Source organism: Thunnus albacares, chromosome 3 (assembly GCF_914725855.1).
Source record: "Thunnus albacares chromosome 3, fThuAlb1.1, whole genome shotgun sequence".
NCBI classification, from domain to species: domain Eukaryota; kingdom Metazoa; phylum Chordata; class Actinopteri; order Scombriformes; family Scombridae; genus Thunnus; species Thunnus albacares.
In genome coordinates, this window is record NC_058108.1 from 9,748,431 (window position 1) to 9,774,616 (window position 26,186).

General features: G+C 40.3%; 2 protein-coding genes across 4 annotated transcripts in view; one reads left to right on the top strand and one right to left on the bottom strand.

Moving 5' to 3' along the window:
* The window catches only part of LOC122979090 (protein Dok-7-like), a 22,682-nt gene extending 7,764 nt beyond the window's left edge, over positions 1-14,918 (top strand). The window contains exons 6-13 of one of the 3 annotated variants that reach the window (XM_044346300.1): positions 3,326-3,445; positions 6,235-6,345; positions 6,932-7,836; positions 10,814-10,885; positions 11,871-11,916; positions 12,019-12,171; positions 12,357-12,581; positions 13,462-14,918. In XM_044346300.1, coding sequence (XP_044202235.1) covers positions 3,326-3,445; positions 6,235-6,345; positions 6,932-7,836; positions 10,814-10,885; positions 11,871-11,916; positions 12,019-12,171; positions 12,357-12,581; positions 13,462-13,613 — 1,784 coding nt within the window. In that variant the 3' untranslated portion in view covers positions 13,614-14,918. The remainder of the gene's footprint in view (positions 1-3,325; positions 3,446-6,234; positions 6,346-6,931; positions 7,837-10,813; positions 10,886-11,870; positions 11,917-12,018; positions 12,172-12,356; positions 12,582-13,461) is intronic. The other 2 variants (XM_044346303.1, XM_044346302.1) reach the window with 2 other exon arrangements.
* On the bottom strand, positions 13,055-25,150 carry lrpap1 (low density lipoprotein receptor-related protein associated protein 1). The gene is made up of 8 exons (XM_044346304.1): positions 24,824-25,150; positions 23,533-23,677; positions 20,665-20,795; positions 19,832-19,952; positions 18,285-18,440; positions 17,195-17,277; positions 16,494-16,670; positions 13,055-15,746 (listed from the first exon to the last, which is right to left on the bottom strand). Exons 1-8 carry the CDS (start codon positions 25,124-25,126, stop codon positions 15,678-15,680), a joined length of 1,185 nt encoding a protein of 394 aa, XP_044202239.1. The 5' UTR covers positions 25,127-25,150; the 3' UTR covers positions 13,055-15,677.
* Between the last annotated feature and the right edge of the window lie 1,036 nt (positions 25,151-26,186).

Genomic DNA, 26,186 nt, shown 5'->3' on the forward strand with positions numbered 1-26,186 from the left:
CCACAGTGACGTGACGAGCCTTTTTACTGCCATGGACACACACACACACACACATGCACTCTGTGACCAGTCCTGTGGGATAGCGGGCAGTCTTGCTGTGCAAAGCCTTTTACTAGGCAATAATCAGTTGAGGCAGCTTCCTCATGAATGTTTTTTTGGACATTGTACAGTCAAATACACACACACAGTGTTTTAGTGTGAATCAGTATGGAGTGAAATCAGTAGTTCAGCTCTTATTGGATGTGTTAATGAGGCCACAGTGTTCTGTAATCAATGATGTTTGGAGCAGAGCCTGTGTCTTAGCTAGACAGATATTTTCTGGCTTATCAGGCCCACACGTGTTCATGTAGGCCTCATAGCCAACACACACACACACACACACACACACACACACAGGTCCTTAGTGCACACATGCATACAGTAATAAATGATCCTCTGCAGGGTTTGGATGTCCATCAAACCTTGTGATCTAAGTAAAAGAAATTTTAAGCCGACATGCTATGTCAGCAATCTTTCCATGTCCCTCAGCAGGCGTAAACACACACACAAACGCACACGTACACACGTTGTCTTGTAGTTCAGTAAGTATGTTGATGTGCGTGTGAGTTTGTTTTTCTCGTGTGGTGTTCATTATATGTTTTAAATTATTATGCAGCATTTCTACATCAGACAAAGTCATGTTGTTATAGTTTGTCCATATTCTCATTAATTTTGGTTAGAAGTATAAAGTAAAAGGCAACTTCAGCTACACTGTCATGTGTCATTAAGGTGTGAATGACCAATAGAAGTTAAAATGTCTCTGACTCTCTATTAGAAGTGATGAAGCCTCTTGGATGGACCCATTACTACTATATACGTCATTATCATTTTTACAGAAAGTTGTAGAGTAGTTAATAGAAAACCCAACTCTTACACTTTGTAAACCAGTGTAGAGGATGGAAGTTGTCTGTGTGAACAAATAAGCTGAACACCAGTCCCAAGTAGACAAAAGACTGGTTGTAATGTTGTTATCCAACAGAAAAGCTGCTCATTTCCATATTCAATATAAAATTGACTGCTACAATATTTATTTGTTATTAGAAAATAAGATCTGTCTCCTTTAAGATGAGCTTTCATGTCGCCGAAGTCAGCATATTTGTGAAATGACTGGAGTCCAACAATGCCCCTTGGTGTTCATAACATAATAATAATAAAAAAAAGTATAAAAGTAATAAAAAAGTGAATATGACTGCCAAAAAATGCCTTCCAAGAAAACCACAGAAAATAGAGAAATACATCTTATTTCATCCCAACACATCCTAATATTTTTCTTTCTAACACTAGATATGTCTCTTTTGATTAAAAGGTGTTCCAAAATTGTTTGTGCAGGGAAAAAAGCATTTCAAGGCCTCTGATTATGTTTATTTTTTACCCACCAGATGAAAAGAAGAAAGTAGAAAGAAATACAACCCTATGCTGCTTACGGACAGAATTATTTTCAAACTATGCATGAGATCATTTCAAAGGAAAGTGTAGGATTTAATAAGTGGAGTTATACTGGACAGTGTTTGTACATTTAAGCAGAGCTTTGACCGATCAGGCTTTAAGTGATACTCACCTCCTGTAGACCTTAAAGGCAGTTTTTCAAAGTTTGTAGTTTTGTCCTACAAAGTTTATACAGCTACCTTTAAAGTCTTCAAGGGCTGAGTGTTTGATACATAAAATATAAATCTTGGTGGAGGCATGTGTAGTAGAGCACAGCAACTCAAGAGGGAAAATTGCTAATACTGTTAATGCAGCACCTCCACCAAATGGAAAACTGATTGATGTAATCGAGTTAAAGCCATAAAGGAAAAACAAAACAAAAAAAAAAAACAAGATAATTATAGCCTAATTAAATGCAGCTTCCAGTTTATTAGGTACATCTTGCTAAAACTGATGCAGTCTAATACAACAGCTTTGAAATAAATGCTCAGTTTTTGTTTCAGAGAGGTTGTTGATTCAACTTTATGGTTATTTTGGAGACTTTGTAGTTTGTATTGTGTTATACTGGATACATTCCAGCATCAGACTGGGTATCTGTCTGACGTCATACCTGCATGAGCCATCCTTGAGCCTGCAGTTTATGTTATCTAAGTATAGAACAATCATCCAGTGAACATCTTACAATGTAATGCAATGCAAACCACAAGCCTAAAATGATAAAATAAAACATACTGGACATTCACAAAGGTAGTGTTTACATTAGATTTTATTATGTTCCTATTATTTTGTCCAACCCCAGTAGCTGTGACTGCACTAAATCATGAGAAGAGATCTGAAACCTCAAAAAGTCTCAAAAGTCTCTTTATCAGTCTTTGTTGCTTTTTTTTTTTTAACAGAAAATGTAAAAGAAGAAATTCTGTCATACAAGCATAATTTCAGCTAATGGCTGAACAAAGATAATATCTATGATTATATTTTCTGCTTCATCTCCTTCCTGCTGTGAAACTCTGACTGAGCTTGTGATTCGATGAGTTGGCCAGACATTTCCACTGACTCCAGAGAATACGATAAAATACATGATGGCTGATGAGGCTGATTGGCTTCCGTTACAATGAATGTTCAGCGATGAGAAAATCTTTTCAATCAGTCAACTGGAAAAGCTAAACAGAGCTCTGAAAGCATATTTTAATAAGTAAGAAAAATGATAAGTTAGTAAGGTTAAGTACGTTGAGCTTTGGAATTTTCTTTTAGATTGTCTCATAAATACAAACATAATGTATCACAACTAAGACACATTTTCAATACCAGTGCTTTTTTTTTTCTCAAATCTGTTTCTTAGAAATGACATTTTAAACCAAGACACTTTGCTGAATGGCATTACTCAGACTGACTCAGTTGTTATCTTTCCAAATAATGTGTTTCTGCTCTACTTTCTCAGCTGTTACGCTCTTTTATTAGCAGCAAACTCAGTGCATAGATGAACAAAAGAACAAAGATGATTTTTTTTTTTTTTTAAACCAAAACCCTGAGTAAGGGCTTACTTTGTGGCTGTCTTTCAAATAACACCATGATGTGAGATTTTGATGTTTCATGAATTTTTGCTTGTCTTGTGTTTTCACAGACTCCTACTTCTGTGTTGGCTTGATAGCAGAGGGGGGGGGGACGTTTTATGTAACCTTTAAATGAAAGGCTTGTTACTGGCTCAAAGAACAGCCTTGCGTTTACAAGAGCCCTCTGAGCCTCAGAGGATATTGTTTGGCCTTGCGCAAAAAATTGTGATTTTACTCATTATTTTACCACTTACTACAGATTTTTTTTTTACCTCTGCCTTGTTGTGCCACACTTTTCATCTATCTTCCAGGGGCTGGTGTGTTCTTCTTGTCCTGTTCAGAAGGAGAGCAGATCAGTTTCCTGTTTGACTGCATCGTAAGGGGCATCAACCCCAGCAGGGTCCCGCATGGCCTGCGACCCGCCCTGCCAGGTGAACACACACACACACACACAGACACACACACACACACACACACAAACACAAGTATCGAACAGTATCACTCCAGCTTTTTTACAATATACACACAGAATATGTCTGCAAACATAAATAAGATGCAGTGTAAGCAGGAATTTCAGTCTTTTAAGCAAGGATGTTTTCAAAAGGGTCCCACTGCTCTGAACTAAAACAATCAATCATATCGGTATGTGACTCTGTGACTTCCATTATAAAGGTTTACTGCCTGTTTAGTGTGCATGTTTAGCATTTGTCTGAGGCGCCATGCTAACGGAAACATCACATGCTTAAATCCCCAAGGGTCACCCTGTGGATTAGGGGGTTATGCCTTTGCATGTGACTTGTGCACTATTGTAACATACTGCTAATTTCACAGGCATTTCTAAGACCTACGATATGCAGACAGAGGGTTTAGTGACAGCTGAAAAGACAGAACCTGTACAGGACAGATACCAAGGATCTGACAACTCTATAATACCTTTGTATAGACAGAGACAAGCTTATTCCACTGTGAGAATGTGCTAATACAGCATACGCATACACATCTCAGGGTCTATTTTTGGTGTTTGATATTTAAATGCACAAAAATCCACAGTAACTCCCTCCTAGCTTTATTTTTTTTTAATAGTGTAACAACTGACTTTATGAAGAGACCTTCCTCTCCATTTCAGCAGTTAGCTACTGCAAATAAAACTGCTCTTAACACTTTCTGCAGAGTCAGTTATCGTTTAAATTTATGATAGTACCTGACTATTTTAGACCTGGACCCAGTTCTCCTATCTATTTCCATCATACTGATGGATTTTAACTTTCCTGTCAGTAGGTTTCTGTGGAATTATATTTATCCTGCTTGTCGGGGTGCAGTGGTGGAAGAGGTATTGAGATCTTTTATTTAAGTAAAAGTAGCAACACCACAGTATAAAAATATTCCAGTACAAGTAAAAGTCCTGCATTCAAAATCGTACTTAAGTAAAAGTACATAAGTATTGGCAGCAAAATGTACTTAAAGTATCAAAAGTAAAAGTACTCATTATGTGTAATGTCCCCATTTAGAGTGTTATATTTATCATATGTAAATATATTATCGGATTATTAATTAATATTGATTCATTGACACATACGTGTAATCAGAATATATCAGTCTATAAAAATGCATATTTTATAAACTGATAATTTTAACATATAAAATATTGATCTGAAAAGTACAGTAGCTAGTAACTATAGCTGTGAAATAAATGTAATGCAACACAAAATTTGCTCCTGAAATGTAGTGGAGCAGAAGTACAAAGTAGAATAAAAAGGAAATACTCAGGTAAAGTACAAGTATCTTAAAATTGTATTTAAGCACAGTACTTGAGTAAATATAATGAGTTACACTCCACCAATGTCAGTGTGTGAAGTGCTCCTCTGCAGTTCAGTACTGCCAAGGCTCTCCAAAAATCAACCAAAAAAAAAAAAGTCTCCCTCTATCTTACACTGACATATTTATAAGCTCATGGATGAGCTGCAGTGGTGAAACTACCACATTTACTCAAGTGCTGCACTTGGTACTGAAGTACTTTAACTGATTATCCCTTTTTTGTACATCTTATAGTTATATTCCACTACATTTCAGAGGTAACTAATTTGTGGCTAGAACTTCTGTATTTAAGTAAAATGTTGAATGTGTGACTTGTGATGGAGTGTTTTCACATTATTGCTACTTTGACTACAATTAAAGTAATGTAAATACTGAAAATACGACTAAAATATACATCTATACGTTGTACATGTTACAAAGTGAATATAGTAGGATTGGATTTGACAAATAAAAAGACAGGCTAACATCTGTTCTGTGCATAGTTGTAGGCCTGTAGGTGGTTAGAGTTGGGTCAGAATCACGTCAGTCTAATGAAAAAAAATGGAAAAATAGCATCCAGGTTGAAAGTGGCCGCAGTTAAACTTCAGCCTCCCTGTAACTTTTATTCTAGTGTCAGCCAGCCTGAGTCAGTCTGCTCTGGGCCCCACTGTAACCTCACGACATTCAGTGCTGTGAAGCAGCTATAATTAGCATAGACTAGCAACGTTAGCAAATGTTAGCTGACACCTCACATAGCGTAGTGAAGAAACTTGGCATCTGCACGTTAGCATTAGCTGCTCCGGTCCAGAGGCAGAGATCCAGGGGTTAGGTTGTTGACACCTATACACACAAACACCCTGACCCACTGCGACGTTCGCACAATGACACACACACACACTCTTACACCCCAGAGGCCTCCTCCCTTACACCCGCCTCCACAGTATGTATATATAGTAGGCATTAAGTGTGTAATTGGCAGGGTTTTACACTAAATTGATGTTCCAACAGATAATCGAGGTGTCTATAGCCTCCTCTGGGAGATGTTAAATTTACAAGCCAGTGTAACAGATGGAGACACATATACATTGCAGACATCTTAAGGAGGAGGTTGATGAGCACAGTAGGGCTCTTACAACACAGTGTCTGTGGTAAAAATACATATAATTTAATCAGTATTTTTTACTCCCAGTACACTTACTATACAGTTAATAGTCTTATAAAAAGAATCGGAAATCAGTCAAAGATAAGCCAGTAAAGGAAGTTAAGATGCAAATACAACATTATCTGTTGTAAATACAAAATGTCAAATTGTAAATGGTAAATCTGTGTGTATTAATGTGTCCTTCATTCCCCTGCAGTCTAAAGGTTTTATGATGTCTTTGTGTGTGCGTGTGTCTGTTCCTTTCTGTGTGTAATGTACAAACAGCGGATCCCTACGCTGACCCAGCCTCAGCAGAAGAACGGATCAGCCAGGAGGCATCAGATCTGGAGAAAAGACTCAGCATGTTGTCTCACTGCAGCCTAGCGAGCAGCACAGGTACATTATTCTATGTACTTCACTTCAAGCTATTTATGAGTAACCAACATGAGCACTGTAATGTATCAGGGGGATAGCATGCATCATCTTAGGGCTTGTAAATTGTGAGTCTTTTATTCATCATTGAACCTTGTCTCCTCAAGCTCACTGGATGTCTGTCCACACAAAGGCTTAATCACTGGTTTATATTTATGAGGCCATTCTAGAGAAGTATAGTCATAATTATGTGTGTATATTAGTCAGAAATGTGAGGCTCAGTATGATTTGTTTTTGCTGACTGCCTCCAAAGCTCAGAGAGAGTCTTGGAAAGTAAGCCTTCATGATTTCTGCCGTCACCGCATAGAAACGCCTGCAGAGGACTTGAACTGTAGCGAATGAGAGCAGTTAATTGAAAATGAATTTCACAGGGTCACAATATTCTGTACCCAGAGACAAACTAACAGTTTGATTTACATATTATTAATTAAATGTTGTGTATACAGCAGTTTTAATTTCTGGTTTGTGTAGGATGAATGCATCTCAGTGTGTGTCTGTGTCACTTTGCGGATTGGTTAATAAATTACTTCAGCAATAACTTTCTCTTCAGCCTCCACTTACAGCTGCAGTACATCTGTTGCCGGGGACGACCACAGCAGCATCTCCAGCTCCTCCTCCAGCCAATCAGACGCAAGCTATGGAAGCAGAATTCCACTGTGGGCGGAGCCGTTAGCTAGGCCGCACCTCTCCAACGAGACTGCGTCAAGCTCATCCACGCTGAAGGTTTTGGCCAGCTCAGATGACCGGCTTTATGCGGCTGTGATGGGAAACTCTGGGACTCGTCCGTCCTCCGCCCAGCTCCACCCTCGTGGTCTCCATGACAGCGGGCGGCAGAGCTCATTAGACAGTGGGATTGGGATAGCGGCAGGCAGTCAGTCGTCTTACTCAGGGAGCTTCTCCTCATACACAGGGAGTCTGGACACGGCCAGTCAGGGAGGAGGGGAGGACTTTGGCTCCGTGGCCAGTTTACCTGCCCCACCTCCTCTTTCTTCACCTCATTTTGCTCCTCCCCCCACTCCTCCTCCTCCTCCTTTTCCCTTTCAGTCCATACATACCCCAGAGCTCAGTGGTGCTACCTCCTCCTCCCGCTCTTGTGCCTCCAGATGTAGCTCTTGTCCATCTCAGGGGCACGGTGAGGAGTACCAGATCCCCAGCCTGCTCAGACTGCAGTATGATACCCCAAGGAGTCTGCTCCAGACCCTGTCCCTGAGGGAACCCCCAGCCCAGGGAGGCCCACCTGGGCTGGACAGGGACAGCAGGAGCGGTGGGGATGGGGGTGGTAGCCAGGGACAAGAGTTCAACAACTGCCCCACAGGACCCAGGGCTCAGCGTCAGCCCATGATGCAGCGCTCACACTCCTGGGGCAGTGAGAGGGCGCCCTCTGTGGACAGTGAGGGGAGGTCCACACCCAGATCACCGCTGTTACCTGGAGGCTTTGTTTGTGGAGAAACACAGGTACTGATGGTCTCACACTCTTTCAATCAATCAATAAAACAACTGAGCAGAATGTTTCACACAGGAGAGACTATACATGAGTATCATGTTAGCTAAGGCTCAGACTACATGTACAAGTCCTTTAAGTCCTTTATGGACTTAAACCCCCATGTATGGAACTGGATCATTTCAGTTCTATATTTTAAACAGGCTCTAAGTAAGAGAAAATATGCTTTTTTGAAACATTTTCATAATACTAGAGTCTAATCACCCTGAGGAGATTTGGTTAATCACATTATAATACAGTACAATCCAAGAATGTAAACAGATTCTCATCATTATATAATTGAATCTCTGCCCTGAACTGATATTTTTCCCAGCTTCAAGCTCTCTTTGGGAGTTTAGTCTCTGTGCTAACATTTACATTAACAATAGAGACTTAATGAAATGAAACGAGATGTTTGCAAATCATCATGCAAATCACTTACTCCAGCTCTTGGATTGCTCCCACAGTTGCTAATCTCTCTTTAATGTGCCTGCTTGCATTTATTAAGCCCACAGTGGTATTTTTTTTTTTATTCTTGACCGAATAAATGGGATCTTATATAACTATCCCTTGTGCTAATAAGCTAGGATGAGCTCCCCAGTAGAAATATGGTTTGGATGTTAGGGAATAAGGAAAGAGGCTGGGTGAGTGATATTACTGAGGTTACTAAGTTGGCACCTGCTGTCAAAGAAGTTTAGCTGTAATAGAGTTCTCTGTAAATTTAGGCATCCCGGAGTGAGCTCTGAATGTCTTTTTTCTCTCTTAACAAGTGACAAAAATTAGAACCTCTCTTATATATTCCGACAGTAATAATTTTGGGATGCACTCTTAACTTCTGAGAACCTGTAATGCTCTATTGTGCTAGTGGGATAGATCTGTATCCTGACCACATTTCAACACTTTTCATTAATCAGACCTTCATCAGGGTGAATATTTGCCACAAGGGAATCTCAAAAGGTATAATGACATTAAATAGAGCAACCCTGTGCCTATTCATGCAAGTACACATGGGAAATGCAGTTCACAAATGAAGTTCCCAAAGTCCAAATTAACTGGGAGCTCCACAAATAGAATGTATCACAAGACCCGAGGATCAATCAATACAGGAATACCTGTATTGATTGATCAGAGGTAATAAAAGGAAAGGAAAGAAAATATGGCACAAACATCACGAAAGTTGTCATAAAGTGCAGGACTTACAACCTTCTAACACAGCAACAGATACATACATATATATACATATATATACATATTCATATACATATATGTATGTATGTATATATATATATGTAGATAGATATAGATAGATATATTGCCTGTCAGAAATGTTGGTTCAACTTTATGGTAATTTTTGAGGTTATAGGTTGTCCAGCAAATTGCTCATTAAGTGTTTCTTTAGTCGGTCTTAGTGAAGATATACTGTATGTTTTATCACTGCTGCTCTTTGTAAGTGCAGTTTTATTCTGTTTGGCCTATGTAGTCATTTTCATTTTTGCCCTTTCCGCCTTACATAATTTTGCAGTGATTGCGACTGATGCACCTGCAGTTCAAGTAGCAATTATCTGGCCTCTTCACATATATTCTGCTACTTGTTATTCAACCAAATGACTCACTTGGGTAGCTGCCCTCGAAAACACTGCATAATGCCAAGGAAGAATGATACCTAAACTTAACTATTTCTGTACACAATATTCTTCATCACTACCACTGCAACACAGGACTCGGAGAGCAAAAACTTCTCTAACCATTTGTGAGCTACACCAGCTCATGCTGTGCTACTGCCTGCCTGGCTGCCTTCCTGCACTCACAGCATGCCTTCTCTGTCTCTTCCATATGGGGAGTTTGGATGTCCCAAAGACATCCAATGTCAGGACTTTGGATGCCTTTGGTCTGAAGACCACAGGCATCGGTTACATGGTGAGAAGATTCAAACACCAGACATATGTGACAGTGAGTCAAACCCAGGTCCTTCTATAACTGCAGGGTGACAGTGCTCATCTCTGAGCCAATGAACCGCCCATATAGGAAAGCAAAAATTGTAAAAAATGAGGTGTGAGTTTCCATCAAAAACCTGTCTAGAGCTGCTGTTATTTTCCTTTTGATACATTTGTCTGAAACCCCAAAATCCCCCAGAAGAGACTTCTTCACATTGTGTATAATTAATTTTCTGATGGGTTGTGAAAAGTGCTTTCCCCCTTGTAGCGAGCAAATTATTATCAGAGCAGGAAAGGAAGCAGCATGTCTTGTGATTTCTGACAGCTTGTGTAGGAGTGTGTGTGTGTGCGCGCGCGTGTGCGTTCATTATATAGCATGTGTACGCTGGAGAGAGAGAGCAAAAGGGGACCCAGAAAGTTAATGAGCAGTGATGAAACAGACAGAAACCCTCAGAGAGGAGAATCCTGTTGTACGAAGCACAAATGAGTTTTCTTTATTCATCAATCCTCAACTCTGAAGTGTCAGCGGTTCAACGTGGCAAAAAAAACACACTCTTCATGTCTGTTAATAAGATGATTCCTGCTTCATGTCCACTGAAACAAACCATATGACAGAGAATATTCCTAAAGCTGGAGACTGCTGCGTTGTTAGCTGGTGTGGGCAGGAGAAAGTGGTAAATTGGGACACACTGTCAGAGATTTCTAATGTCTGAGCCAGCTATCCTTTTGTCTCCTGTCTGCAACCTCTTAAAGATGTCAGCTCTGTTCTCTTGGCTCTGTAACACCCGCATTTCTTCACCTCATGCCCTCACACTTCCTTCTCTCTCCTTATCAATCCCTTTATAAATCTTTCTGTCCACGGCTGCTTGCATTTCCTCTCCTTTCACCATCTTTTTTGTCCTTGTTTCTCAATATTTTAAAAAGTTACTGTTTTCCTATTTGAGTGTCAGTGTTGAATGTTGCCAGGACAAATATCTAACCCTGCCATGACGATAACTTCTCATATCTCCCCACACAGTGCAGTCATGATTTAGACAACTACATTTCACCAGAGCAGTTGCGGTCTGCAAGGAACAGCTGCTTCACACCGGTAAGGTTTTACTTGCTTATGTGGCTTGTAAAAAGAACTGTAGTAGGTTGTGATTATGTAACATTTAAAAGAAGAAATACCAGTCTTCCTCTTAAAATGAATAGTTGAGTTCATAATAAATAAAAAAACACTCTTTCTCATTTCAATACACTCAGTGGTTTTGCTGCTACAGCCTTACTTGGTCTGGTATGACCAGTATCTTATGGTGGCTAATTTTAGCTACTGTTACATTACATTTTACCATGTCACAGATAAACATGATGATGTCTTTAAAGCAACTGATGGGAGCATTAAAGGATAAGTTAAAGGATAAATCAGGTGTCCATATGAACATTGAAACAGATTTTGCTTGCTATAATCACTCTTCCTTTCTCCATTCTTCTTCGATGTAAAGTAAGTGATGGGAGACAAAATCCAGTTGTTGTTTTTGGTGCAAAAATGTATTAAAAATTTTTTTCTGATAATATGGGACCTCAGCAGTTTGAGTTAGTCAAATAAATAATATCATTCACAGTTATAGTCCCTTTAGTAAGAAATGTCCTTTTTGTATCTCGACAGACAGTGTTTTCCTGTTGAGCTGCAGGAGAAGGATCGTAACAAAAAGAGACTTTGGCGCTAAAAAGACTGTAACTTTGAAAGATATTGATTTGATCTGACTAATTTGGAAGGCTGAAGCCTCATATTAGTGTCAAGTAAACTTTTAAATACTCTTTGGCTGTAGATTTTGTCCCCCATCCCTTACATTGAAAGTTCATTATGAAGGGATCTCTGAATGGTCAGTATGAACAGGAGGAACGATTGTAGCAAGACAAACATGTCAGTGTTCATTTGAGCACCTGACTGTTGTTTTAAGACAAGACTTGAAAAATTTTGAACCCGTCTTTTAAGGCAGCTTAAGTTTTACAGATACAGAAGGAAAGAGTAAGGTGTTCCAGTGCTTCAAGATAAAACCTTTTAAATAATCCTTTTGTCACTTACTTTATAGGTTGACAACTCACCTTCAGGTCCATCACCTTCTGCAGATAAACCAGGTGCAGTGTGATTGTGTCTCATTGTCTCGCTGCCACTGTGTGAATTGAAGTGGAACTGTGTCAGTGTCAAACACTAATGTGTTAAACTGTGTTCCCATTCAGACCCTCCTCTCTGTGTGAGAGAGGAACATGATGACAGTGGGGATGTTGGTAATAAGTTTGCAGGTCTGAAGAGGTGGCTGCCCTCTTTGCCTCCCTCTGGACCTCCGCCTCTGCCTGTCACACTGAGCATGCGTCGCCCAACATCAGCTTGCGGTAAGAGTATTACCTAATTTCTGATGAGTTAATAGTCATATGTGTCATACTTGCCAGGTATAACAGGTTTGTCTTGGTGTTTTTCTATCAAGAGTGGCGTACTATTGATTAATTGTCAATTTATTGGCAAGGATCAAATGGGCAACCACTCTAAAGAGCTCTCTTTTTTTGGATTTTTCTCTCAGGTATGTTCCAGTCTCACAGTGAAGCTCCTCCATCTGCACCCCTGGACACCGGGCTACACAGTGACAGCACTGTTAATTATGTCAACATCCCTATTAGCCCCCTGCCAGCTAGAACTAACAGAGAGCTCCTCTACACAGAGCTGGACCTGCAGGAGCCCAGTTCATCTCCAGTCTCCAGTCCACACAGTGCTGTCAGAGGTAACACTTTGCAGCTCTGCAGACCCAGTAAGAACACCGAGCCTTAAATGGACATTTTAAATCTCTATTTTTCGTTTCCTGCTGCTTCTTCCTTTTCCATCTTTACATCAGCCTTTGTGTCAGGTTTTTCCCCCCAACTCTCTGCCACCCACAATGCATATAGTGCATTACAGAATGTCACCCACTGTCATGAGGGAAAGTTAACAAAGACAGGAGGAAGGAAGGAAGAACAGCACAGGGTTATTAGAAAGTGTCCCGTTGCTTTGCAAATATCAGTTCTTTTTGGCTAAATGTCATCTATCTTTCTCATGCACCGGCTTGTAACTAGAAGCGTGGCAGATGTACAGACTAAAAAATTTACAGAGCAGATTTTTTCATTTTCATTTGGTTTGTTTGAGAGCATCCTGCTGCTACTTATTTTTCTGATCTGCCTCTCTGTATCCATCAGTGATATTTGAAGAAGTGTAAGGAAACAGAGGCTGATTTTTACCCGTAAGGAATAAGGAGAAACTGTTTATTCTGGGAACAGACATGAATTTAATTTTTATTGCTGCTTCAGAGCCTAGTAATACATTTTTGGACGGTGAAAATTAAGCAATTAACAGCAGTGACAAAATAATTTCCAGCGATCTGAATGTTTAAAAATGATCAGGTGTTAATTGGCAAACTGAAAACGTGTGCATTTTTAAAATCACACAGATAAAAATGAATGTTTTATCGATATATTCCAGCACTAACAATGAAGAAAATGTTGTCATAAGAAAATGGTGTAAGGTTCAGCTCCGTATGAGGTCAAAGTAACGTTGCATCCCAGGTATTGAGAGGTCATTGTTGTATGTCACAATGTTAAGTTAATGCGTCATACTGCAGACACACATTTCTTCTGTTTTCTCCCCTTTTACCACTGGTACCACCCAACCAGAAGAGGGCTCCATCGGGTATGCCCACCTAGATATCGCTGCCATGGAAACGGCTCAGAGAGTGGGGGCGGAGCACGTTCAGGGCAGGCAGGACAGACTGACTCAGCTGGAGAGCAGGCGGCGAGGGCCACCGACCTGACTTTGCTACGCCCAACTCGATGACACTTCAAAACAGTTCTCAATGCTGATTCTCTGCATTTCTTCGAATAAGCTACATTGCTCACCAATCATTGTCATACTCATAAATACACACACAGTACTGCCAGTGAACAGAAATTCCTGCAAAACAATCCATTCCACTAAGAATAAGAAGAAAATAGGAAATGCCTGGGAAGTCTCTTGTATAGCTGCTTATGGATGTTTGTCATTTCTTTGTGTGTGCAGTTTCCTTCAACCCCACTTGCATACTTAAATCAGTGTTCCTACATTTCACTTGATGACTTTTACCCCCAAATTTTTTGGGCTGCATGGCACTTATGTCTGCTGAGACAAATGTCAGAGGGGAAACTGGTTATAACTGCCTTTAAAATTCACTTGAATGTTGGTAGAAAATGGCTTTAATCTGAAACCAAAACCTGATGTTTACCACTGATATTCTAGATAGCAGACACAGATATACAGCGATGTATTGTGATGTCACATTGTAATTTGTTAAGCTTGAATTTATTTCATATTCTGGCTAGATTAACTTTTTTTCCTGATTGGAGCACTGTTTGGGTGTGAGTCTGTTTGTTGTTACCACTCTAACCAAGAGGTCACCAACTGCCATGGTATAAATTCATATTATTTATCACAGGGTTGGAGCAGAATATCATCACACAATGAGATCAAGCCTCCCTCATCACACTGACACTCTACAATCGACCGTTAAGAGTCCCAGCTTGCTTGGCTATCATTCCACATCAGAGCTTGAAAGCGTTCGATTGAAATAAGCAGCTTAGAGTTATATCTCAGGTGCAAATTACATTAATCCAGGCCCATGTGGCCAAAGCAGGACATGACTGAGTAATCAGCCAGCCAGTAACATTCATCACTGTAATCAATGTCTCTGCTTCTGGTCTGTGAGAGGGCAGGAGTTGATGAATGGAAGAGCACAGTGTGTGTTCCAATTTCTCACCTCCCTCTTGATATCATCGGAACAAATTGTCCAATATCTGACACTAATTTATTTTTATGGTGGTGTTTCCCCACTAGTGTGTCTGAGGAGGAGACGAGGAGAAACAACAAGAGGGGGGGGGGGAGTCAGAAAAAGTTAGCTCTTTACCAAGAATAGCCTGTTAATGTCTCTGCAGGAGCTGCTTTCTTCTACAGGATGTGTAAATAGTATTTGCTTTTATTTATGCCAAGACAATATGAATAATATTAAACTATATTTTTCAAATATTACTGTTTGTATGTTGTTGGCACCTGTATCTTACTGAACATTAAAGATTGCTGTTACATTTTCAGGTCCCAAGTTTTCAGTGCTTGTTATCTGAATCTACAGAGCATCTTCATCTCATATTGATAAGACAATATCAGTAACATGACCACATTTGAGCGGGCCAAGGTATGAGTTACTACACTGGTAACAGCCTACAGTATGTGATGTAGCATTTATTACTTGCACAGCTAATGACAGACAGGTGTGGACTAATTGTCTAGCTACCAATGTGCCAATATTCCTATATTGCTGTTCCCCAAGACCTCGACCATCACTCAGCAGCTAAACCACATCATCTGGTTAAGTGGACTCAACTATCCCTCAAAAACAACCCCTACAAAATTTGTTTTTCTGTGAGTGCTGCTACATTTTCAGTTTTTGCACAACAACCAGACAATTCTTCTACATCTGCCTGTCATTAGCTGTACCAGACTAGTGTGTAAACTATCCCATCGTTATTTCATCTGTACCATGATTAAATCATCTGACTAGTTATCACAATAAGGCCAGCTGATTTATAAGAAATCTCACATATGCGTAATATGTACAAACAACCCACAATTCATTCATTCAGCGATTTTGTAAAATCAACAACAAATCAACAACTATTAACACTAGAAAAGTAGAAAACCTCCCATGGAAAACACTGATTCTTTTACAGTAGTTGAAAGGGAATTGGGGGGGGGGGGGGGGGGGGTGGCGGCGTATGTTGTGTGCTGCAGAGGAAATTATTTCAGTTCATTGAACCTTCACTGAGATGATGACCATCAGCTGAGCTTCTCAGAGCTCATTGTGGACGAGTCCCTGGCGAGAGATCTTGTTGTTCAAGTCCTGCATATGTTTCTTCATCTGAAATCAAGTCAAAGAATCAACAGTCAGTGTCGAACTTGTCTCTCCCTTTTATTCAACTTTTATTCTATCTCAAATATAAACAAAGGCACAAACACTGGCCTTAAACTACTGACAAACTCCAGTAGATCTACATTGAGTTTTGGTTGTTTTCATTGTGAATTTCACCTCAGACTCTCCTCAATCTTCTGCAAGGATATTACTTAATTTTACTAATACCGTCTAGGAATGAACTGAATATGTGGACTTCACATCTATTACAATACGAAAAGTGCTCCAACTTTTAAGATTCATCTCCAATAAATCACCAGAGCTCACTCGTTTTTTGAATGCTTGGGTTTATCCTGGTGCTTTGTGATACACTTGGTTATCAGCTTGTTTCCTAATAACCATGATGATACAATATGTGTAAATATTAATACAATGTACAATATTTATAACAGGTTTTTTCTTGTGAAAAGTTGAACAGTTGTCAACAGCCTTTTGTTTATTACAAAAAACTGTTGTGCTGCGAGTCCACAAATGAGAGAGTCTACTCTTCTGTGACAGGAACAATATCAGGTGTTGTTAACCTTTGTCCCCTGTTTCTGTGTAACTGCATTCTCTGGACACTATAACAATGTTTTATTCCTTACCCATTTTAGTTTCTATAGCAGGCAGCAGTTAGCCGTTGGAAATAGCTCAGTGGTGTTTGATGGCAGAATGTGGAGTAAAAGCTAACAGATGACCCTCTTTATCCCTCCTTACCTTGTAGCCCATCTCCCGGGTCTTCTCAGCAAGTGTGTTGTACTTCTCCTGGTTCCTCTTGATGTGTTCTTTGTCTCCTAAAGCCTCCACGTGTCGTAGCTTCTGGTGAGAAAGCTCCAGCTGCTCCTGGTAATGGCTGTGCTTCTCCACCTTGGTCTCGAAGTGACGCAGCTCCTCCTAAATGAACAAGTAAAGTTCAGTCAACACAGAGGAGTGTAAGTTCAGTTCGCCGTCAGTTACATGGATGGCTGCGCAAGGGAGCCAATATGCGTCTAAAGTAGAGAAAATCCCAGCCGAATGTTTCCCTGTGATACATCTGATCTTGAAGCCAGATATCTTTAAAAAAGAAATTGAGTTGTTCACTGCAATCCTCTGCCCGTATGACAAAAGGTTGAAGGAGCACAATGAGAGATAGGAGGAGTGGAATACTTGGGTCAAATGTGTAATGCATAAGATGTTATCATAATGATGTGCTCTAGGCTTCATGGCTTACCTACCTTACACAAGTAGCACTTAGCTAAAAAAGTAAACTACAAAAGTGAATGCAGCAGATGCCGAGCACTTGATTAAAAAGTTTCTGCAATATTAATTCTAAGAGTTAGACTGCAGTACTGTGATACAACAAAAAAAACTGTTATCTGGAAACAAACTGGTGAGAGCAGAAGTGTCCAAAACACTGTCACAAGAGATGTAAGAGCTACCTTGAGAGAGTCCAGCTCATCGTCAGTGAGGTTGGCTCTCTTGGCAGCCTCCCACAGTTCAATCACTCGGGGCTCCCGAAACTCTACAGAGGAAGAACAGATAGACAGAAAGATGAAGCGATAAACTATCCAGGGAGACAAGTTTGGAGCCTCACCAATACTTGCGCACTCATGAGGGAGGGAGCTTTGAAGAGGAGCAGCCACAGCAGATGTTTTATACAATACAATCACAACAAGCAGCTATACTAGTTGCTCAATAATTTGGTGTATACAAACAAAATAAAAAAGAGACGAAAACTGCTTGAATTCAAATCTCAGCTTGAGGTGCTGTCACAGATTTCTTTTCACTCCGCAAACTCCTTAAGCACAACAAAACTGCAGGTATAACAAAACCAGACGGAGAAAACAGAGAGAAGGAGATTAAGACCATTTTGTCTAAGAGGAGGCGGGAAGCGAAAGGAGGACGAGAACAAATAGTCGAGTGAAAAGCGAAAAAACAGCTTGAGGGGAACGAGGAGAGAGAAAGTAAAGGAGTCAGTATGAATCAGCAGAAGGAACATAACCTTTATCTAAACTCTCCAACAGACACCCACTGAAACCTTCACTACAGAGACTCCACACACACACACACACACACACACACACACACACACACACACACACACACACACAAACTCTGCTATACACTAGACCAAAAGCAGCGAAAACAGTTACATGTTAACGTCTGTGTGGAGTGGAGAGATAAAAAACTAAAATAAAATTCAATCATGAGAGAGTAATGAATGTTTTCTCCGACTTAAACAGCACAAGTACACGCTGTTCTACGTCACTGGATGGTTGCTGCTTTAAACAACCTCTTTTTTTGCATCCTTCCCTCTTTTAGAAACATATTAAATTTGAAACTAAAAGCACAAAACGCTTACGTTAATCCATTAGCATATTAACACTCTCCAACTGTGATATGGCGGAGCGTGTTATTATGATTACAAATCCCAGTGATTAAGCTGATGAGATAAATGCAGAGTGAGACTGATATGCAGGAAGAGACAAGCTGTGTCGTGTGTGTGTGTGTGTGTGCGCTTTCTCTCACCACTGTCTTCGGTGAAGCCCTCGTGGCTGAGCTTGCGGAGGCGCTCGAAGCCCTGGTTGAGGTCTCTCATTTTCTGCTTCAGCTCCGTGTGCTTCTGGTGCAGCACATGCTCTTTGGTGTCGCCCTCCAGGGGAGAGATCACATTCTTGTGTATTTCTGTTGAGACGAACAGACGGATGGGGAAAAAAAAAGGGGTGGTGACGGGGCGGGTTAGGAGTCAAAAGCCGTCGGGTGGGAGGTTATGGCGGTTTAGAGAGTAGAGGAAACGAGACAAGAAAGCATGAAGAAGAGAGATTAGTAAGGGAGAAGAGAGGAGATTAATGCGATGAAAGAGACACAGAGAGGCAAAATTTAATAAGGAGAGTTTAGTAGTAGCCATAGAATAACCTGTAAAAGTTTTATATTTATGACTTCATCTAGATTATATTATCATACATTATAGATATCATTTATTTTTTCATAAGAACCTTGATTAGCCTATGAGCCTTATCGCATTGATTAACACCAGATTCCTGCCTGTCTCACCCTGGAAAAAGGTGAGGAGATAACTGGATAGCACCCACACTGACTCCGCTGACATTTGGATCAGAAGAAGAAAAAAAAAAAAAAAAGTCAAAGTGAAGCGGAAATGAAAACTGGGGAACCTCGACAGGCGGCGGATGGAAGTGACGGTGGTGTGGTGGTGCGCGGAGACTCCCCTCAAGGCAACGTGTGATTGGCTTAATATTTAAATGCATCAGACAAGCAGAAAAATACCTCCGGCTTGTTCGCGAGAGACGTAGCGCATGGTGAGCACTAACAGAAAAGTTCTGGCACGAAACAGCTGCGAAGTGTCAGTCACGTCAAAAAGGAGACGTGCCCGGCCTCGCCGCTGTCTATCTGAGACACACTGAGGCCTGTCAGCATCGGTTTAAAACTCCCGGCTTGATGAGATTTGACAAGAGCTGATAGAGCGCAGAGCGGTGGGTGGCAACATGTGGTACCTGCCACCTACACATATGACCAGAGGAGTGGATACATCGCCTCAACAAACACAACACAGAGCATTTCTGACTGGATGCTGACTTTTACATGACTGACCTATTCATCAGCAGAATGGGTGACAGCCAAATAAGGGTGATAGAGAGTGAGGAGGTGTTCTTCTTTGCAGTAATCTACTTTGAAAACAGCACTGAAAGATAGAAAATTGCCTTATTTCTCTGCAGAATTTCCCTAGTTTCATTTGAATATGTAAATTTTTAACTTGAGCATTATCCTTGTATGAGCTTAGGAGCCAACTTGTGATAAACACATAACTTCATACAGAAAACACACCCTAAGGAGCAGTAAAGAGCTAGCGAAGTGTGTGCCGTTATCAAACTGCTACTTAGTTGTTAGCTTTCTTGAAAACTTTAGAGATTTCAAACATCAAGGAAGCAGCAGAGGAGAGGAGCGCAGGGCTTAAAGACTCGAAGACTTGGCCTCAGAAAATACCAATAAAACTAAGCAGAGGCGGTGTGACACCTCTGCTCAGCGAGAGAGCAGAGGGAGTTATTCGAGCGGCTCACCCTCGGTCCTGCTGACAGTATCCATGAGGATATTGTATTCGTGCATCTTGTCCTTGTGGTGTTGGAACTCTCTCTTCAGGCTCATCAGCTCATCCTTGGAAAACTTGCCTGAGCTCTCAGCCTGGCAGGGGAAGAGTCATCGGAGAAATAGAAGAGTCAAACTTCAATGTAGCAGTAAAAACAGGCGTATTTTGGATGGAAAAGGATTCTAGATAGGATCACTGCAGTTCCAAGTTATTTCTTGCAATTGTAATAAACATGTTTAATGTAAGTATAATATACATATGAATGTATTTAAACATTGTTAACCCCTCTCACAAAAATGAAAATAGTCAAAGATTAAGATTAATTTATAATCAGGATTTAAGTTTCAGTTTTAAAAAGTGTAATTTGGAGAATTCTGACAGAGCTAGAGTAAAACTCTCCATTTCCTTTCTCTAACTAGCTGCATACTTAACTTGTTGTCTGTCACAAACAGCATGTTTTGTGTGCCGGTGTGTCATTTATTCATGTATTGCACAAGCTTTAGAAAATAATGTTTTTAACACAATAATGAAGTTATTGAGTCTGGTGTAAAAGCTTCATTTAATGACTGTTGGTGCTGCTGGGTGAGAATCTTGTAACTGTAAGCTTGTAATCTTATCAAATGTTTGGTGCACTTGCTCTTTTTTTATTTGAAACTGAGAGACATTCTTTTTTAGCTGATTCAAAGTTCATGTCTTTATGTTTTTGTAACATCGTTGGTAGATTTTTATCCACCAGCAGCAACGCGGAAGCTGTAAAAGTGACACAGTGACACTACAAAAAGGCACCGGTTCCAACATATATCACACCTTGTTCCAGAGTTTGTTCAGCCTGGGATCATCAAATATGTCTCCCTCTTTGGCGTCATGGTCCTTCAGGGAGTTGCTCTCCAGTGGCCGTGTGTCCCTTTTCCCATCCATCCCATACTTAGCCAAGATCACTGCAAAACACAACCACGACAATTTTTTTGAAACACTGCATCAAATATGCATATGCACTGAATATTTAGCTGAATTCAACAACAACTCAACTCTCATGAGATTTCAAAACAAGACTTCTTCTTGAGCAAAGACTTGGTTAGACACAATAACAAAGAGACTGGATCAAGCAAAAGGTAAAGAAAAACATTTCATTTCTCTGTATGATCCTTTCTATAATGCTTTCAGACACTTATAGTAACAATCTGAGCCTGTCAGTGGCAAAAACAAGCACTTTTAGTAGACGTACATTGACAGGGCGCTATTGCCCCGTCAGATTCCATTGTAGCCCATTTTGCGGCTGCTGGCTGAAGCGATCTCGCTCAATACTAGACCAATTTCAAAAATTGCTGTCCCCATTAGTCACATAGACACAAAAAGATGGGAAAATAGGGTCCAGGTTGAAAAATACCGAAGTTTCCCTTTAAGAAACATTTCTTTGTGCATCCACAAACTGCCATGACATAAATTCAAGTAGATGCTTTCTAGGACTGATAACTGATGATGTTGCCACATATTTGTTGACTAAGTTTCGATACTTGTCAGTTTTGTTGCAGAATCGATATTTAGCAGCATAATATACCAGCAATCTAGTCCTGTTTCATTTTGGACCGCTAGAAAACGACACAAAGTTGGACTTGGCTCAGCCCTCATTATTCTGCTCCAGTAAACCTTTACTGCAGCAGCTGATTCAGCACCATCTCAACTCCGTAGTAACCCATCAGTGTCACTTATTAACCAGTCACACCTCATAAGGAGAGTGTTTACATACAGGGGGGCTAGTTTTAAACCCTCATAAACAGGATGCAGGAACTTGGAGACAAACTCTGGAGTGCTGTTGGCCTCATATACTTTATATTTTATGTGTGCAGTTGAGGCTCTTGACCCAAGTGATATACAGTGACTGCAACCGGTAAAATGAGCTTACACCGTCAGATCAACCAATTTACAAGCAAGATGTTCAGCTCTGTCTCTTGTCAAACCCAACAGACCGTAGACACAGTACAGGAAAAGACTCAAAAAACTAAATATTTCTGTCAGTGTTTCATGCATTCTCCGAACCTTTCACATACTAAATATATGTGCCATGGATACAGTCTACAGAGAGTCTGTCATGAGATGTTAGCAACTGCCTAGCCTTAATGGGGATCAGATATTATATTCCTTATGGGACTCCGTTGCTGGACTGGAAAGTAACTTCTAGTTTTTTTTACATAAACTTTCTTTTCCAGTATGAGACATTCCTTTGTGTACCCTTTATCATGAACACTGTAGTACACAACAAACTCCGGAAAAATTGTGCTTGCTCAGGGCTTGACATTAGCATCCTCCCACCAAATGTGGGTAGAATTCAGCGGTGACGTGTAACACAGTCACTCCTACTAGTCACTTTGACGGGTGGTGTTCTGTGTCGTGAACTCTTTTGTCATAAACTGGAGCAGCGCTGCAGATCGATCCGAGGAAAACTGCTGCAGCTACGAGAGCATGGTCGGGCTGCTTACACACACCCATCACGGACCTTACGGCTGCATCCACACGAACACACACACACACAGCTAGCAATAACTGAATTGATTAGACAAAAGAACTTGTTCTCTACTGCAGAGATTTCTTCTACTTTGTATTATTTACTATTGTTGTTGTTCATAAATACTTAAATAGACAAAGTTTTTCTCTTGCTAAGTTTTTACAGTTTAATTTTTATCTTTTCAATTGATCTTCTACACCCCTGCACCACTTTTATTAGGCCTATATGTAATATGAAGCTACTGTTTTATTGTCTTTGTCTTAATCGGTTGCATGTTTTCATACAAAAGAAGCTTTACACACAACCTTATGAGAAATATAACGATGACTGTAGTGTTTCACATTTTATGTAGTCTTGATTTGGGTGTTTACAGGGGTCATTTACATTTAAAGCATTGTAAATCTAGTTCTTCAATTAAACTGAAGCACACCATAGTCGACTTTAATCAAATAAAACAGAACAACGAAATTGTGGCTAGTGAAAATGCTGAGTGGCTAGTAACTTTAAAAAACCACTAGCCACAGTGGCTGGTGAGCAAAAAAGCCCTGTGCTTGATCTATCATTAGTCTCAACTGATCTCTTTGAAGCACTGGCTTTAGATGGCAACACTGATAAAGTTTCATACTAAGTTTCATAGACTATACATTTACTTTCTTAACCTCTAATCAGACATGACGCACCTCTGAGTACCATATGCAAGACACGAGGATTATTTTTTTTAAAAAAGAAAAAATCCTGTATTTTCGTCAGGGGCGACATCACCATCACCAACCCAGATTTTGAGATGAGCTGAGCTGAAACTCCTGTATAATAGCTTGATATATATATGTTCACCCTTGAATTCTTCAGGGAAGTTCACTAATAGCCAAGGTCTCTTGTTCAAGGAACACCCTGATCACACTCACAGCTTCCCACTACTACCACAGCCAGATTTATCCTGCCAGTCAAGGGGAAAAGCCTGCTTCTTTATGGTATTTTTTACATTTAGTTAATAGTAACAAGTGTTTAGATTGACATTGTCCTGGCCTACATTTCAAACATCATTACTTGTAAAAAAAAAAAAACATGCAGTTTTCAGCAAAAAGGGTGCAAACTTTTTAGGGCAGAATGACTCTTCAGTGATTAGAGGTTCAACTGAATCCTGAATTGATCAGCCCCAGAGACTGCCTCACCATTAAAGTTACGTCGGAGCTGGGCCTCCTTCTCCCCGTTTTCATCCAGCCCCTCGACTTTCATCTTCTTCCATTGCAGCTCATCCTTCTCCTGGATTTTCAGGTCACTGTGCAGCTCGGCCTGTCGCACTGGAGACAACTGCATCTATCAAACCAAATAACATAACGTTAGTCAGACAGAAGGCGGGAGAACTGAGGGTGTGAGGACAGAGAAGAAGTGGTGAGGAAGGACAGACAGGAGAAGGAGAGCGATATAATGACAGATCAAACACACTGTTACAGCTGTGTCTAAACATTTTTCTTAAGTAGCTAAGTGTTGTTTACTGTGGGTTTAATCTTTAATGAAAATGTCTCAGTTCCTAGAGAAACTTTTTTACAAGTTGAGCCGGAAACATACTACAAGTGTAATTATATTGACTATGATGACGAATTTCGAGATCATAGTCTGCACTGGTCTGATAAAAAGGGCACCAGGAACAGTCTGATGAGCAGTCAAGAACGACTCAGGTGAAGGCAAGATGGCCAAAAATGTTGATTATAGCATGGTATACTGCAGAGGAGATGTCCAACTTTTCAAGGACTTGCACTCAAGTCACATGGGTCTCCTCTGTGTGTGTGTGTTCTCAAAGATAAAAACAAAATCCTACAAAAATACCATTTCTTTTTGCAGTTGGATATAACCTCTAAAGTACCCTAACATAAGTGTTGCTCTGCCTTGTACAGAAGCGGACATATATCCACCAGAAAGATGTGTACAATTACAGTCTCCTGCTGTGAACCACAGACTGAGGTCTACTGGGGCCACTGGTTAGTAAACGAACTTGTCCAAAAGGTCCTCAGCTGTGGTCATTTTGAAAGAGTAGAATTGTACTCATGCTATCTCACCTTGCTCACAAGTTTTCCCAACAACCTTACAGAACCAAGCTTGACAGCTTCTTGGCTGTAAATGTCGATGTAATGAACAAAGAATATCTGCACGACTAATAACTGAAGTAAGTTTTTAGCTAACTACGCTTGCCCACCTGGCACCAGTTTGTGGATAATTCCTCTTATCTATCTATAGCCTGTATGTGTACGTTACGTCTACTGCATTATTATCAATGAAGTACACAGTAAGAAAAGCTGCAACCTGAATATATATTAGTATTTATTGACTTCACTGACTGACCACTGGTGATTTGTGCTAACTAATGGTGGCGCGCTGCTACTTACAGTTTCTACAGCTGCTAACAATACAGCTGAGCTAAACTTTAATCGTAAAGATTATTTAGCTTGTCGGACACATACGTACCCGTTGAGCCTTTTCCCACACCTGGTTGAGTTTAGCTATCCTGAACTCCACCGTCTGTTCATCACTGCTGCCCGGCTTGGCCTCGTTCATTTCCCGAGAGTATTTCCCGGCCATTACACCCACCCCAAGACACACAACAACAACTACACACCACGGCTTCATCTTAAATACACACCAAACGACAGAAAAGCTAACGTTACCGAAAAAAATACTAGACGGACATGAAGCACGAAAACTGTTCCTGTTATTGTGACTCACTGGAGTACCATAAGTCATGTGTTCAAAAGGGGAGGGCATTTCCATAAGAATTGCATTCTGGGATATGTTGTTTCATGTCCCTTCCCTTGTGGGCTTGGTAAGGAGGATACGACCTCCTTTAAACTACAATTCCTGAAATGCCGCTGTGCCTTGTTACCTGGCAACGGAGGCTGCGAAACCCTGAGCAAATAGAAAGCCTCCACGCGTTTACGTGACTGGATGCTGCTCACATCCTCACACACGCTGCTGTGTGAGGGTCTCTGTTGTACAAGAGGTTTACATGGATTGCTGGAGTTCATTGGAATGTGTGAGTCTGTTTAGTAAGTCTAGGAACAGGGATAATAAAGGGGTAATTCAGTTTCATAGTAGACGCAGCCCTTCAGGAACATTTCTTTGGAGTTAAAGGATAGGTTCACAAGTCTGTCTTAAAACAACAGTCAGGTGTCCATATGAACACTGAAAGAGGTTTTCCTCGCCGTAATCATTCCTCCTGTTCATACTGGCAATTAAAAGACCCCATTCAAATGCGCTTTCAGTGTAAGTGATGGGGGCCAAAATCCACAGTGTGTCCACACAGTCAAAATGCATTTAAAAAAGTTTATTTTAAGCTTAAGCTCTCTGAAGGTCAAGTGGATATCTGACATATTTACAGTCTTTTTAGCATCAAATTCCCTCTTTGTGTTTCCTCAGACAGTGTTGCCCTGTTGAGCTGCGGAGGAAGTATAGTAACAAAAAGAGGAACTTTGACACTAAAAAGACTGTAACATTGAAAGATATCTACTTGATTTGACTCATTTGGACGGCTGAAGCCTCATATTAGCTTCAGATAAACATTTAAACACATTTTTGTACATCACTTATATTGTAAGTGTTTTATGAAGGGATCTTATAATGGTCAGTATGAACAGGAGGAATGATTAAAGCAAAAAAAAAAAAAACCCAAAACCCTATTTCAATGTTCATTTGGGCTCCTGTTGTTTTAAGAAAAGACTTGAAAATTGCGAGTCCATCATTTTTTTGGTTTTAATATTTATTCTTGCAATTCCCACATAGCTACTATTTGTAGACTTATCTCATGTTTGTGTTTTTGCTTAAAAAGATTAGT

What these genes read in the sequence shown, in the direction of transcription:
- lrpap1 (XM_044346304.1), bottom strand. Translation starts at nt 25,126, where the DNA reads ATGGAAATGCCCTCCCCTTTTGAACACATGACTTATGGTACTCCAGTG. An exon ending in GCTCCGACGTAACTTTAATG is followed by an intron (nt 20,796 to 23,532) that starts GTGAGGCAGTCT and finishes TGTGTTTTGCAG; the next exon opens with TGATCTTGGCTAAGTATGGG. An exon ending in CCCGGGAGATGGGCTACAAG is followed by an intron (nt 15,747 to 16,493) that starts GTAAGGAGGGAT and finishes ACTTGATTTCAG; the next exon opens with ATGAAGAAACATATGCAGGA.